The sequence below is a fragment of the Leptopilina heterotoma genome, unplaced genomic scaffold, assembly GCF_015476425.1.
Source record: "Leptopilina heterotoma isolate Lh14 unplaced genomic scaffold, ASM1547642v1 Lhet_6, whole genome shotgun sequence".
Lineage (NCBI taxonomy): Eukaryota > Metazoa > Arthropoda > Insecta > Hymenoptera > Figitidae > Leptopilina > Leptopilina heterotoma.
The window spans coordinates 3481042-3498303 of record NW_025111137.1 but is presented as its reverse complement, the minus strand read 5'-3'; the positions used below and the strand labels follow the sequence as shown (position 1 = coordinate 3498303).

Here is a 17262-nt window from a genome sequence, read left to right as displayed (position 1 = left end):
TGATTGGTTCGTTCTAATGGAATAGTTGGACGCGATTAGCTTGATTTTTGTAGAGAGCATTTCTATTGGCTGAAGCATTCGTCTAATTGGACGAACTTTGTTTTCCCATTGTAGCGCGAAAATCAATTTTCATATTTATTTTTATGTCTTCAATATTAAATTATATATAAATAAATGTAAAAACAGTACTTAAATGAAATTCAGAAAATCATAATTGTATTTACAGAAATATAAATGGGACATTTCTTTAATCAAAAGAAAAATTAATCTAGCGGTGAGAATCCGAAACAATTTCGGCGGGAGAATTCAATTATTTTGCAAAATCAATTTTTTCTTTTTTTCAATCTACTTTTATAAGAAAACTAGTAAATTTGATTTAATTATCATTTATTTAATTTACGGATTTTAAAAATTTACGTAATTATGTAAATTCAATAAACAATTGTGGGCACAATGTTATTTTTTTACGTATATAATTCATTTCTCGGTCATCTCGCAAAAATAATCAATAAAATAATAATACGATGCGTCTATAAATAAAACAAAGAAAACCAATTTCTTTTTTTAGGAATAATTCAATATTTCTATAATCGAATTAGAAAATCTTAGTTTGCATATTTTTCATATATTCATTGAATAAAAGTAAATAAAATAATGATTTGATTAGAGGTGTATAAATTTAATTTACGATTTATCGAATAAATTTAGAATCATCACTGACATGATTAATTCCCTGCACGAATCGAGTTCAAATGAGAACAGTTTTGTAATAAATTAAAAGTGAAACAACGACTTTCTCCACAACAGTTGCAGTTAAAAATTTATCGCAGTTATCACTGTAGATAAAGCTTCTTGTGTCGGTGTATACTACTCAGACTTTATATTTGTTGTGTCATAAAATATATTGTCAGTATAGCACGATTATTATTTTGCGTAGTTTACACACAGTTCATCAAGAAAAATAAAACACTAAATGTAAATAATTAATAATGGCAAATCGACAAGGTGCAGGAAAACCGGCAGCAATTATTTTAGGAGGTAACCTCAAAAAAAAAAAATGTTCAAAATGTCAAAAATGAATTATTAAGAAAAACGGAGAAATATTATTATTGTGTTAATGTTAATCTGTTAATAATTAGGTTGCGGATTTATTGGACGAAATCTTGTTGAATATTTGCTTGATAATGAATTGGTCTCGTTTTTGAGGGTTGTCGATAAAGTACCGCCTCAAACTGCATGGCTCAATGGAAAACATAAAAAATTATTTGAACATCCTTTACTCGAATTTAGAAGCGCAAATCTCATTAATCCAGGTAAATTGGCATTTATTTTTAATTTATTATTAATTTTATTTGTGATGATAAAAGTAATTTATTACAACAGGGTTGACACAAAAATTTTATTTTATTTTTTCCTGACTTTTCCACTGATTTCCAGACAAAATTTTAACTTTTTCCCTGACCCTAAAGATTATTCTGATTCTAAAAGTGATTAGATACTCAAAAAAAAAATGTTCTATTGCCTTTATTTACGAATTTCTTTAGTTGTAAAATTATTCAAAAACATTAATAATTTTTATTTAAAATAAATATTTAATCAATATTATTTTTCCATAGGAATTAACATTTTCAAAAATTTCAAATTCACACCTTCGGAAATTCAACAACAAATTTATTATAAAACATGAAGATATCGATCACTCTGAATCTTTGACTCCGATTTTTATAATAATTTATGTTTTACAATAATTAAACATTACCGAGTAATAAAATCATTATTTTTTTATATTAAAAGAATGTTGTTACTGTAACTATTCTTCAGAAATTATTTTCATCATTTCAAATTCAATTATTATTTTCTACAATTTTTAACTAAAATTCATCTTTAAATCAATTATTATTTTTAATAATTTTTAAATAAGTTCTTTGAGAATTTTATATTGCTTTTAATATTTAATTATAATCTAAAATTTTAACTAAAATTCATTTTTAAATCAATTTTTATTAGAAAATTCTACGAGAATTCCTTTATTTAAATACAAAAGTAAATAATTTATTGAATAAATGAATGTTTCTCAAAATTGAATTCTCATAAAAAAACTTTATTAACAAATTTCTAAATAATTGAATTCTTTTGTCGAATTTTATTAAAACTTGCATGAAAATAATTACTTTTTTCAAGGAATTCAACTAAACTTTTATGAAAAATAATTTAAATTCTGCGATGAGTTTTATTATTAGTAAAAATAATTGAATCCTTAAGAAGAATTTTATTACTCTTAAAAATAATTTGATTTCTGCAATAATTTGTAATTTCTTCAAAATAAAATTTTTTTCTAGGGTTTTTAACTAAAATTCTTCTATAAATCCATTATTATTAATAATTTTTGAAAAAGTTCTTTGCGAGTTTTCAAATTCATTTGTTCACAATTCAATATTACAAAATTTCAATTATTCGGAAATTTGTTCTTCAATTAAATATATATTAGAAAATAAAAAATTCAAATAATTTAAAAAGTAATCCGTAATTAAACTTATTCAAAAACATTAATTCCACAGAATTGTTAGTTACAAATTTGAAAAATTCGAATTATTAAAGATTTTAATTTGAAACCGCATTTCAAAATTCAATTATTTCTAAAATTTTAACAGAAATTCATTTTTTAATTAAATTTTAATTGAAAATTCTAATAGAATTCAATTATTTAAATACAAAATTAAAGAATTAAATGTTACTTAAAATTAACTTCTCATAAAGAATTTTATCAATAAATTTTTAAGAATTACATTTTTCGAGGAATTTGATTAAAATGGTATTAAAAATAATTGAAATTCTGCAATGAGTTTTATTATTAAGGAAAATAATGGAATTCTTATAAAAATAATTTTATTATTTATGAAAAGAATTGAATTCCGGTAAAAAATTTTATTTTATATGAAAATAATGGAATCATTGCGAAGAAATTTATAGAAAATTGTAAATTATTGAATTTTAGAAAATAATTGAATTATTTCGTGAAATTTTATTACAATTTTCTAGAAAATAATTGATATTTTGCAAAAAATTTTACTAAATTTATAAAAATAATCGAATTCTTAAAAAGAATTTTATTATATATGGAAATAATTAAATTTTTTCTTAAAAAATTGTATTAATTTTTTTTAAATAATTGAAATCTTTTGGAAAACTTTATTAAAAAATGAAGATATTGAAAATCATTGAATTGAGAAACATTTTTTAAATAATTGAAATTTTGCCAAAAAAGTTATTAAAATTTTGGAAAATAATTCAATTTTGGATACGAATCTTATTATTTATAAAGATAATTGAAATTTTGACGAGAATTTTAAATAAATTTTGAACATATAATGGAATTATTACGTCGAAATTTTTAAAAAATTTGTAAATAATTGAATTTCTGTTAAAATTTTATTAAAATAGTAAATATTGAAAATCATTTAACTGAGGAAAATTGTTTAAAATAAATGAAATTTTGCTAAGAATTTTATTATTTATAAAAATAATTGAAATTTTGACGAGAATTTAAAAAAAATTTTTTAACATAATTGAATTTTTGTGTAGAATTTTATTACTTTTGAAAATAATTGAATTTCCGCAATCATTTGTAACTTCTTCAAAATTCAAATTTTTTTTTAGTAATTTCAACTAAAATTCTTAATTTTCATTATTTCTAATAATTAATTAAATATGTATTGAAAAATATAACTAATATCAAGAAGAATTTGAATTATTAACATTTTGCAAAAATCTAAATTTTTTTAAAATTTCTAATTAAATTCATTCAAAATTAAAATTTTCTAATATTTCAAATTAAAACCTTTTGAAGTTGATCTATTTATGAAAATTGTAAACGCAACTCTTTGAGAATTCAATTAATTTTGAAGTATTTAAGTAAAATTATTCATTAAATAATTTATAAGGAATAATTTTATGATAGTTTTTCAAGAATTAAGTTATTTAAAAAGAAATTATTGGTAGAAATAGAAAACTTGAAGATTTTGTATTAGAATTCGTGGTAATTTCATAGTTTACGCTAGACAAACAAAAAAGACACCAAAATTCAGAATTTTCTTATGAATTCTCTAAATTAAATTTTTTCCATTACTTTTAATAAAAATTCATGACTTTTTCCCTGAATTTCCTGATTTCCCCAACTTGTTGCAATAACCCTGTAAAAATATTGAAAAAAGCATAAAAATTGAACTATTTTTATAATTATTTCAGTGTCCTGTCAAAATGCTCTCGCTGCGGATATTCACATTGATTATGTGTTCAATTGTGCCGGAGAGACGAAAAGTGGACAAACTGATCCTATTTATAGAGAAGGAATTTACAAATTGAGTATGAATTGTGCTCAACAAGCTGCAAATATCGGTGTTGATCGTTTTATTGAAATTTCGTCTGGGAATTTAAATTCTTCCGAAAAAGTGCAGTGTTAATTCATTTATTTTTTGCTTGCCGTTCATTTTCTTTTTCATTTAATGTAGGATTAACAATTTTCCGTTTATAGATCTCACACAAGGAAGATGATGCCACAGATCCATGGACTTTTACTGCAAAATATAAATTGCAAGTTGAAACAGAAATTAAAAATATTCCAAACTTGAAATACGTTGTTCTTAGGCCTCCTATTGTCTACGGACCTGGGGATAGAAACAGTTTAGGTATAATAGGAATTAAAATTTTTCTGAATAAAAAATAAAATATTAATTTAAAAAAAATAATACTGATATTAAATAATAATAATACAAAAATACTGGAAATTTAATAATAACAGTAGAAATTTTTTTCAGCTCCTCGGCTAATTATCGGAGCAGTTTACAAGCATTTGGGAGAAATGATGAAATTGCTCTGGGGAGCAGACCTTCATATGAACACGGTTCATGTAAAAGATGTGGCTCGTGCCATTTGGCATGTTGCTGATAAGACTGAGGCTATTGGTCAAGTTTACAATCTTGTCGATGAAGGGAATTCCACACAAGGAACAATTAGTGCCATTATTTCGGAAATTTTTAATATAAATCATGATTACTGGGGAGTTGCTTTGTCCACCTTGGCGAAAGTAAGTTGTAATTGCAATCTTCTTCTTCTTCTTCTTCTTCTTCTTCTTCTTCTTCTTCTATATTAATAATCTTTGTATTCCGGTAATCTGTTCACAGTTTGCAGTTAGCTGCTGTTTGCTTTTTTGTTTCACAACTTTTTAAATCTTTTTTCTTTTTAAAATTTAAATGTTTAAAATATTTTAAAATGAATGTACTGAAAATCATTGAATTTTTCTAAAGTATTTATGAAAAAATTTGAAATTAATTGAATTCATTTCAAGAATTTTATCAACATTTTTTTCAATAATTGAATTCTTTCGAGAAAATGTAATTAAAATTGCACTGAAAAAAAAATTCGGCAGAATGTGCTTTTTACTCAGGCAATTTTTGCCTAAGAACAAAAGCAATACACGTAAAGCAATTGTTTCTTTTAAAAAAAGGCAATTTTTGCCTTTTAAAAATGTAAAAATTGCCTTAGTTAAAATTTTTGCCTTTTTTAAAAGCAAAAATTGCCTTTTTTTAAAAGAAACAATTGCTTTACGTGTATTGCTTTTGTTCTTAGGCAAAAATTGCCTGAGTAAAAAGCACATTCTGCCGAATTTTTTTTTCAGTGTGTAGGTATTGAAAATAATTTAATTCTTGACAAGATATTTATTAAAATTCTTTAAAATAATTGAATTGTTTTGAAGAATTTATTTAAATTTTCTTGGAAATAAAGGGATTTTTTAAAAATAACTTTTACTGAAAATTTTGAAAATAATTGAATTTTAAGAAGAATTCAATTATTTTCAATAATGTAATAAAATTCTTTAATAAATTAAAAAAATAATAAAAATCTTTGTAAAAAATTCAATTATTTTTATATAAATATTAAAATTCTTATCACCATTTCACTTATTTTCATTATAATTTTAATTGATCTCTTCGAAAATTTCAATTATTTTTAAAAATCTTGTAAAAATTCTCCGAGAAAATTCAATTATTTTAAAAAATAATTGAATTTTTCCCAGGAGTTCAATTAAAAAACTTTTAATAAAATCCAATTCATGAATTCAATTATTTCAAATACAATTTTAATTGAATTCCAGCGAAAATTAAATTATTTTTAAATACAATTTTCATAAAATTCTTCTCAAAAATTGACTTATTTTTAAAAATTTTGCAAAAATTCAATTACTTGTAGAAATAATAAATTTTTCGCAGGGATTCAATTATTTAAAAAAGTTTTTAATAAAATTCTTTTCAAGAATTCAATTATTTTCAGAAATAATTAAATTGTCGTTTTACTCAAATTCAATGAATTCTTTGTAATTATAAAAAAAATTTTTAAATTATTGAATTCATTTTAAGAATTTTATCAACATTTTTTTCAACAATTGAATTCTTTCGAGAAAATATAATTAAAATTGTATTGAAAATAATTTAATTCTTGACAAGATTTTTATTAAAATTCTTTAAAATAATTGAATTGATTTGAAGAATTTATTTCAGTTTTCTTGGAAATAAAGGAATTTTTTAAAAATAAATTTTACTGAAAATTTTGAAAATAATTGAATTTTTTAGAAGAATTTTATTATTTACAAAAATAATTGAATTCTTGCCAAGAATTTTACAATTTATAAAAATAATTGAATTTTATTATTTATGAAAATAATTGAATTCTTGAGGAGGATTTTACAATTCATAAAAATAATTGAATTGTTTCGAAGAATTTTATCTGAATTTTTGAAAATAATTGAATTTTTTTAAGGAATTTTATTAAAAATTTTGAAAATAATGATTTTTTGAAAAGAATTATATCAAAATTGTTGTAAATAATTGAATTTTTATTAAAAATCTTGAAAATAATGAAATTTAATTAATATTTTTAAAAATAATTGTATTCATTCGAGAAATTTTATTAAAATTGTAGTGAAAATAATTTATTTGGTCTAAAGAATTTTATTAAAATTCTTTAAAATAATTGAATTGTTTTGGAGAATTTATTTCAAATGTCTTGGAAATAAAGGAATTTTTTAAAAATAATTTTTACTGAAAATTTTGAAAATAATTGAATTTCTCAGAAGAATTTTGTTTCTAAGTTTTTAAAATAATCGTGTTTATTATTAATTGTAATTAACGATTTTCCTATTAAATTATATTAAAATTATTCATAGAAAATAAAATTATTTTAAACAATTTTTTTAGAGTTTTTGTAAATAATTACATTTTTTTAAAGAATTTCATTAAATTTCGTAAAAATAATGTAATTTTTTAAAGTAATTTATTTGGAAATTTTGAAAATAATTCAAATTAACAAAGAATTTTATTTAAAACTTTTGAGAACAATTGAATTGTTTAGAAAAATTGTATTACAATTTTTAAAAATAATTGAACTTGTTCCAAGAAATGTTATTAAAATTATCTTAAATATAATTGAAGTTTTTCCTAGATATATTTAATTAAAATTGTATTGAAAATAATTGAATTTCTCAGAAGAATTTTATTATTTACAAAAATAATTGATTTCTTGCCAAAAATTTTACAATTTATAAAAATAACTGAATTTTTTCGAAGAATTTTTTTTATGAAAATAATTGAATTCTTTCGAGAAATTTTGTTAAAATTGTATTGAAAATAATTGAATTGCTCTAAAAAATTTTATTATTCATGAGAATAGCGAAATTCTTGCGACAAATTTTATTACAATTTTTGAATAGTAATGAACAAGAATATTTAATATTATGCACTTAATACGTGAATTCTTTAAATTTTAAATCTGTAAACATTCAAAAATTGATGTTCATTCTTGAAAGTATAAAATTTTTTAATTTAGAAAATAATAAGAAATGGAATAAGTATTGCGTTCTACGCGTATCATTTGCTAGTTAATTATTATAAAAGCAAACAAAAAAAAAACTTTGCAGGGAGAAAAGTTTAGAGTAACTTTTAGTATTTACAAACTGAAACCTAAAATGGAACATTTGCAACTTTTATTATTTTTGGAATAAACTTTACTTAACATTTTTCAAAGTACATAATTGGAATTCTCCGAAGAATTAAAAGAAAAAAAATTTTTTTAATTTGCATAATAATTTTTTTTTTCTAACTTCCAGTCTGACATGAATTCGGTTGTAGAGGAAATAAATGACAAACACATGGCACCTTGGGCTGAAATATGTAAAGCAGATGGTATTGAAAATAGTCCCCTGTCACCTTATATTGACCAGGAACTTCTTTACAATAAGCATTTGTACTTGAGTCCTGGAAAACTTTCAGCAGACACTGGATTCAAATATCTTTATCCCAAGCTGACCAAGGACACTCTGAAGGAAGTGAGTTAATCGATAGCAAATTGTAACAAACAAAAAGCAATCACTTTACTCTTAAAATCAGCACTAAATTAAATTATGTCTATAACTTATCAAAAAAAAAATCTAACTGAAATTGAAATTTATTAGACAAAAAAATTCGTTTACAGGTACTTGACGATTTTATTGCTATGAATATTTTTCCTCACTCCATTGTCTTATAATATGGTGGAACAAGTACGAGTCATCATGAATTTTGGCGTCCAGAAATGCAGTAAAGCATTTTTCACGTTGTGCCTGCGAAAATTTGCATAATAACAAAACAAAAAAGAAAAAAAAAGAATAAAAACTTAGAGAAGGTACGACGTTTCCCTCTGTGGACAGTCAGAAAATATATTTAACGTTTGGCCTATTAGAAACGTTTGTGATAAAATAGTAAATTATGTACTTAATTTAAATGTAATATAATATATGCTCAGGAACCCTTGACTCGTTATAAAAAAAGGCACTAGTCAGTCCCAAAGTTTTAGGGATATACGAATTTTACAAGGCACTAAGTTTTTCGACAGTCTCTAAAAAAATTGATAATGAATATTTATATATTTGAATATTCATTATTAATTCTTTCATTAATTTCGAATATATATGAAATATTGAGATAATTCGAACAAAAACAAATTTCAAAAATATTTTAGAAGAAAAAACGTAGAGTAATGATCGTTTTGAAACTTTTATTTGAATTATTTTTTGTGATAAGAGATTGTCGAATTTTTTTATAACGAAAGCTTTATTAAGACGAAGTAAAATGCTTCCAGTGACTAGTTATTAATTATTATAAATACAAAAAAAATTTATACACGTAGTCTCAGCAATAATTAATAATTATACTCTTTGATATGATATTTTTCAATTTCAAAGTGCGGAAAATCTTTTAAAAATGAAAAAATGAGATTTCTATCCAAGCTATAAAATAAGCTTCCTTTCTTAAAAATGATATTATGTATACATTCCAGAGTGAATGAAAACAAAAGATAAAAAAAAGTAAGATTTAAGAACCAAATTCTCAAAAAAACAAAATGTTATCAAAAATTTGAACTACAGTTGAAGTTCAATTTTGTTTAATATTTAAGTAGCTCGAATAGCTTTAGGTATGTGATATATATGCAAATTTATTAAATGCATTTATACAAATGTTTTATATATAAATAGAAAAAACCAATGAAAGGCTATGTAGGATAACTTTTATCTATTTACATTGTTATTTTTCGACATTTATAGTAATTGTCGAAATAAATTTACTCTAGAGCTTGTACGATTAATTTCTAAATAAAAGTTACCTGAGTACACAAGTTAAAAATTCACAATCTTTTATTATACTCATTTTTAATTAAAAAATTATTTATCTAGCAAATAATATCATTAGATTGATAAAATTTACTAATTCCTAGTAATTGTAAAGTCATTATTCGAATATTATAAATATGTTTTACATTATACATTTTCTAGAGAGAATAATAGTAAAAAAATTAAATTTTCTTCGAGGAATTTAATTAAAATTTGTATAAAAAATAATTGAATTCTTAAAAAAGAACTTTATAAACGTTTTCGAAAAGAATTGAATTTTCTCCAAGAATTTTATTAAAACTGTATTGAAAATAATTGAATTTCTCTGAAGAGAATTTTATTATTTTTAGAAATATAATTCATTTCTTGGGTTAAATTTTGTTAAATTTGTCGAATATACACAATAATAATGAAGTATTCATTTGTTGTTATTAATATGAAAAATGAAAAAACTTTTTTATTTTCAAATATTAATTTTAGTAAAATTTCTCGAAAAAATTTAATTCTTTTGGAAAATTTTATTTAAATTCTATTCAAAATTTCAATTATTTTGCCAATTTATAAAATTTTTCACAATAATTCAATTATTTTAAAGAATTTTCATAAAATTCTCCGCTAAAATTCAATTACTTTGAAAATTTTTCATAATTAATAACATTTCTCGAAAGAATTGAATTATTTAAAAAAATTTAACAACAATCTTCACAAGAATTGAATTATTTTTTAAATTTTGATAAAACTGTTTGTAAAAATTCAATTATTTTGATAATTTTTTATTCAATTCCTTATTAGAATTGAATTGAAAAAATTTAATTCTTGTCCTAAATAATAAAATTCTTCGCAAAAATGCCATTAAATATTTTAAATAAATTTCTCGAAAGACTCCAATTATTCCGAAAATTTTAATAAAATTCCTTCCAAGATTTCAGTTATTTACATAATTTATAAAATTCTTCGCAGAAATTTAATTGTTTTCAATACAATTTCAATAAACTTTAACAAAAGAATTCAATTATTTTTAAAAATTTGTTAAAATTCTTCGCGAAAATTAAATTAAGTATTTTTAAAAATTTTACAATTTTAGTTAAATTCCTCTAAAAATGAAATTATTTTCTAAAATTTTATTTAAATTCTTAGCACAAAATTTCAATTATTTTCAAAAATTTATAAAAATATAAGAATTTATAAGAATTTAATATTATTTCAATTAAATTTTTCTAAAAGAAATTTATTTATTTTGAAAAACGTGGATAAATAATGACGAAAAAAAAGAACCAAAAATTAAAAGATTAAAAGGTTAAAAATAAATAGAAGACCCAATTACTATGCAGCCTTAATTTTATTCAATCCTCACTACAACAAGATGCTGTGTTTCAGAAAGATCAACAATATCATTAAACATTTCGTGTATCGCTTTAATTTTAATACTTCAAACAATAAGATTATAATTTCATGTATTTAATTATATCGTAATATATTAAAATATATACTTTTAATATTCTCAGTAGGTATTTTTTTATATACTTAATATAAATATGATTATATAAATATATATATTCCTTTTTTTCTTAATTATTTTACCATGTTTTTTATGGATATATTTATATAAACATATATATATTATTATATTTACAGTGTTTTTTCTTTTCTCTTCTCTCTGAATAATATATGTACAAATTAACTGCACCTTAGAAATGGTATTATAATCATATTACATATACAAGTAATCAACTATGTGTACAATACATATTAAATGTATACTATAGGGATTTATGAAAAATAAATTATAAACGTTCAGTTGGTCAATAATATTTTCTACGGTTAACGACATTAATACCAATTATTTTTAAAACTAATTTCCCCGTGATACTTTTTTTTTTTTTTTACTTTTTCTATTTTCTTTATATCGAATTCCATACCGTACATTGAAGAGAATAGGTAATTAATAATAATTATAATAATAGTAATAATAATATTATTATTAATAGTAATATTAATATTAATAATAAGATTGATAATAAAAAATAAAAATAGTAATAATAATAATCAATAATCTAAATTGTGGATAATGCTGTGAAAAACATATCCGGTGAGGTAAATGGTGTAAATCTAAATAATAATGTCTAGCATAGGTACTGCGGTTAAGTTAAAGTTAAGTAATAAAAATCACTATCAAAAATGATTCTTATGGAGGTATTTGCATTCGACTAGAGTCGCCAATACTTTACTGGTCTATCGTCAAAACACGATTTTTTTCTTTTTTTGTTTCTTTTTTTTTCTTGAGAAAGTTTAAAATAGTTTTCGAAATTTTACGATTTTTAATTTTTTTGATATTAAAATTAGAGGAAAAGAATTTCCTTTCCTAAGCAAATAAAGTGCTGAGCTTTTTCTCAATTTTCTTCGGCTAAAAATATTTATAATTTCCAAAAATCTATATTTATATTATTTATTTAATGAATGCAATATTTATTAAATTCAAAGAATTTAATTATATTAATTTAATTTAAATCTTATTCAAAGAATTTTTATTTAAATTAAAACTAATTTAATTTTTCAATTCAGATTTTTAACAAAATAATGTTTCTTTATTAAGAAATAAACAATTCTTTAACGTTAATTTTTATATTTTTAACAAAAAGAAAAATAAAAGTTTCATCAATGTTATTTTTATTTCTATTAAAATAGAATTAATTCTTTAATTTAGATTTTGAACAAAAGGAGAATTTAACGTTTTTTCAATGGCAATTTTTATTTTTATTAAAATAATAGGTATAAATTTTCAATTTTTATTTTTTAAAAAAGGAGAAATGAACGTTTTTTTTTAACGTTCATTTTTATTTTTATTCAAAGTTATTTTTATTTTACAAATTAAGATTTTTAACAAAAAATGAATTGAACGTTTTTTTAACGTTCAATTTTATTTTCATTAAAATTCAATTAATTTTTAATTTAGATTCTTAACAAAAGGTAATTTAAAGTTTTTTCAATGGCAATTTTTATTGTTATTAAAATAGCATTGATTTTCATTTTAAATTTTTAAGAAAAGGATAAATGAACGTTTTTTTAAAGTTCATTTTTAATTTTTATTAATATTTATATTTGATTTTTAAGAAAAAGAAAAAAGAACATTTTTTAATGTTCATATTTATTTTCATTAAAAAAACTTAATTTTATTTTTTATAAGAGAAATGAACATTTTCTCTAAACACGAAAGAAAAGAATCGTATTAATTCAAAAACTATTGCAAACTTTCGGATTATTTTTTCTGTGACAGGCGTCTATGGAATTTTTGTAAAAAATGGAAATTGAAAAAAAAATCTTGATCAGCCAAATTAAAGACTGATATATATTGTTGTCAACAAAAGTAATCATATTCAGCGTTTAATTAACCCTTAATTACTAAGTTGCTAACTATTTCTACTTTGTTCCATTTTTTGAAGTATTCGATTTGTAATTTCTCTGCTTCTAATTCCTTATCTTTTTATATTATATTTATTTCTATATATATATATTTATTTATTAAATAAATTGAAATTCGACAAATTCATCAAGGAGCAATTATTTTTCTCTTCGAAAGTTATTATTTTTATTAAAATAAAATTTTCAACTTGAAATATTTAACTTCCAATCTCTTTTTTTTACAATACTTTTTTTCTTTCTTCTTTTTTTTGACGCTAAACCTTGATAAATATTTCGAACTACAAATAGAAATTAAAAATAAATACACATTGATTAAAAAAAAACTTAAATCGAGTTATATAATAAGCGATAATATTAATAACAATTCTATACGTACGAATATAACTTATATACTTATCGATAAATTAAAAATGGAATCAAAAACGAAAATTTGTTTTTTCTGACAAAAAAAAAATTTAACACTTTTGTAATAATTACAAAAAATAATTTTGTACCATTACAGAGTGTTAATATTAAAACAGTAGAAAACGAAGGAAAAATCCTAATACTAAAGAATGTAATTTGATGAAAATAAACCTCTTAATTCAGTGAAATGTTATTTTTTGTACAATTTTTTTTTCGCGCTCGCAGCGAAATATCGAGAATATAAAAATTCTCAGTTTTTTAAATTCACATTGATTTTAAAAATCTATCGATTGTCTTTGTAAGTCTTTTAAAACAGGAACGATATTTTATATTTAATCACAAAATAAATTAATTCCTTTCGAAAGAAATTTCAAGAAAAAATTATTGCTTTTTTTGTAATATAAAATTTAGAAATCATAGCTTTTATATAGTTGTCACAAATTTGTCAAAAGCTTAATATTTAATTAATTATTTCATCTCTAAATTGATGAATTAAAATTTTTTTTAACACTAATAGAAAAATATATATATTATCTATAAAAATATTAATTTCAAAATTGGAATGATCAGATCGAGTTTAATTCCAGAGAATATGTTATTTTAATCTAACGATTTCAAATCGACAAAATAGTAATTAAAAAAATGTTAAATGTTCGCACTTAAAGAAAAAAAACCTCTTCTTTATCTCCCTATACACATTTTTCAATTCATCGCGTTTTTCAATTCACATTCTATTCTTATCTCACTCGTTTTCTTTGTTTCTATTAGTCTTTTCTCATTTTTTTTTCTATTAAACTTCCACCGTTTTCAATTTACTTTAATTTTTTTATTTCTAAATCTAAAGTAATCAGGAACTACAATTAATATATTTTTTTGATTCTTAAAACTATTAATTAGAATACAATTCACTTGATTCGCTATACAGAATTCTATAAATTTGATTATTGTATGTAAATATTTTTTTTGACAATCGATAGAAATTTGCAATCAATTTTTATACGTAATTAAAAATTATTTTTGTACTTGGAATTTTTATTTTCATGGTTTATCTTCATTTGTTAAAATTAAGAGTTCTACTAATTGTAAGCACTGCGAATTTTGTCTTTATCGGAAACAAAATTCATTGGAAATGAAAAAAAGGAAACTTATCACATTTGGAAATTCATAATATAGAATTCGCAAAGTTCAATAAATCTGAAGTGGTATCGAAATTTTTTTTATAATTTTCCTTCTCTTAAAAAAGGAAAAAATTCCAAAAAAATAGGAAAAAATGCAAATTCGGTGATTTGAACAATGGAACTAATAATATTTGAATTATGCAATTACGAATAAAAAAAAAAGATTCATTAAGCGTAAATTTTTTGCACGCGTTTCACGTCTTCGAGAGTAATTCTTAACTATTTCTCTATTGTAACAAATCTATTACGATTATTATGTTTCACGGTTTGCGAAAAAACAAAATCTCGAGATTTCTTATCAAAAAAAGTCTTTCTTTTTTCATGTATAAAAATTCGAGGCATTTTGTTTTCTATGTTATAGAAGTCTATTATTCAGTGTATACTATTATAGTGAAAAATTAAAAAAACAAAAACAAAGTCTGAAAATGCAGTCTTTTCTGTTTGGCTTTCACACAAGAAGATGTAATAACGGCAGTGCACAATAAACTGTCAATATATTATATCAATAATTATAGTTTATACCTTTAATGAAATGCATTAATTATTTAAAAAAAAAGGTTTTTCATATTTTCTGTTGTCAACCGTTGTTTATATCACCCATTGTTTTTCAAATCAGACTTGTTTTCATGAGATTATTTATACTGGAATTTGATTACCGGTAGAATGAATCTTATAAATATATTATTAGCTTAAAGACATGAAAGAAAATTCTCTTAAAACGATAAAAGATAATAATAATAATAATAATAATAATAATAATAATAATAATAATAATAATAAAAATATTTAAAATATTAAAAATAATGATAATAATAATAATAATTAATTATATTATTCTTATAGCTCTGCAATTAATTCATTAAGCAATAAACTGTAAAATTAACGCGTTAATTAACCTTCGTAATATTTCTTCTTCTTTTACGTAAAAAAGATTCAATTATTAAAATACAAATTCAGAAAATTCTAAATTATTGTAATAAAAATATTAATAATATTAATAATAATAATAATGATAATAATAATGATAATAATAATAATAGTTATAATAAAAATAAAAATAATAACTAATAATAATAATTATAATAATAATAATTATAAAACGATACTAACAGCTTTACTCTCATAATAGAGATAAAAATAATCGCACAATTTTCTCCTGCTCTATACCAAAAGCAACCAAGTGTGTAAAATATTGAATGCAGTGCTCATAGCTTTTTAAAACAACAACCGTTTCCTATTTACCCAAAAAAGATTCAACACTAAAATATGATTTCTCAAAATCACAAAAGTCGTATAGAAATTTCAGTAAAAAAGTAGGCAGTTAAACCGGATGTTTTTTTTTGTTCTTTTCAAATTAACGAATTACACACAGTTGAGACTTATTCGCGAGGAATAAATGTAAAAAAAAAATGAAAAAAATAAATTCACGAAAGAGAATATTCGAAAATTCAATTATTATTTTTCACGAATTCAGAAATATTCTCGTTAAATTTTTTTCTTTTTTGTTGTCTGCGAATTTAAAACAGGAATCACAGTGATTTTTTCATGTAATATTAAGTAAAAAAAAGGGGGAATAACGCTTAAAATTTCATTTTTTTTTCTCTTAACAACAGCATTTTAAAATCAAATTCTTTTTTTTATTAATTACTTTAATATTAAAAATTGTTATTTCCAAAATTACTTTTATTATTTTCAAAGACAATTTTTTTTTTATAAAAATTAGAAGAATTTAGTTTAAAAATAGTATCTAAAATTTACTCAAAAATAATTTTTACAGGGTAAAAGTTATTTTATATTTGTTACTTTTTATGAAAAAATTTCCAAATTTAAAAACTCTGAGAAATAATATAAAAAGATTTTTAAGTTTCAAAAAACTAGAATTTTTCCAAAGTTTGTGAAAATTAGAAATTTTTCTAATTTACCAAAATGAAGATTTTTCTTAAAAATAAGGGGAAAAAGGGGAGAAAATTTGTGATCTTAGGTGTTTTAGGAGATTTTAATAATTTAAGATAAAAAAGGGGACTAACTGTGATCCCTGTTAAAAAAAAACAATTACGATTTTCAATCTCATCTCAAATCGAAACGTAAAATTAATAGAAAATTGAAAAACTTTGATCGTATTTACAGTAATTAAAATTTAGATTAAATTGCATTAATTCTTTTTTATTGCATTCTAATTAATTAATTAAGTAGTTAACTAAATAATTGGATAGTTAACTAAATAATTGAATAGTTAATTAAATAACTGAATAATTAATAAAAACAATTCAATAATTAATTAAATATTTAAATAATTAATTAATTAGATTAATTGTAATTATAATCATTTCGACAATAGTTTGAGATGAAATGAAAACCAATTTTCCGGCAAGTGTTACTTCTAAAACGAGAGTAACGAATTTTTGTCCGATTAATAATAATTATATATTATAGAAATATGATAAAAAGTCAAAGAAAAAATAAAACATCTGCTAAACAAAATGATAAATATAAGATCTGTGAAAACTGAACAAAACTGTCAAGTTAATTATTGTAAAATGAAATCTATAAATAATAATAATT

The 17262-nt window shown here is 20.9% G+C and overlaps 1 protein-coding gene across 1 annotated transcript; it reads left to right on the top strand.

The window, feature by feature from the left end:
- Positions 1–634: 634 nt before the first annotated feature.
- Positions 635–9710, top strand: LOC122509264. The gene is made up of 7 exons (XM_043623200.1): positions 635–1038; positions 1140–1313; positions 4246–4448; positions 4532–4685; positions 4815–5083; positions 8159–8377; positions 8524–9710. The coding sequence occupies exons 1-7, from the start codon at positions 990–992 to the stop codon at positions 8575–8577; spliced, it is 1122 nt and encodes a 373-aa protein (XP_043479135.1). The 5' UTR covers positions 635–989; the 3' UTR covers positions 8578–9710.
- The last annotated feature ends 7552 nt before the right edge of the window (positions 9711–17262 follow it).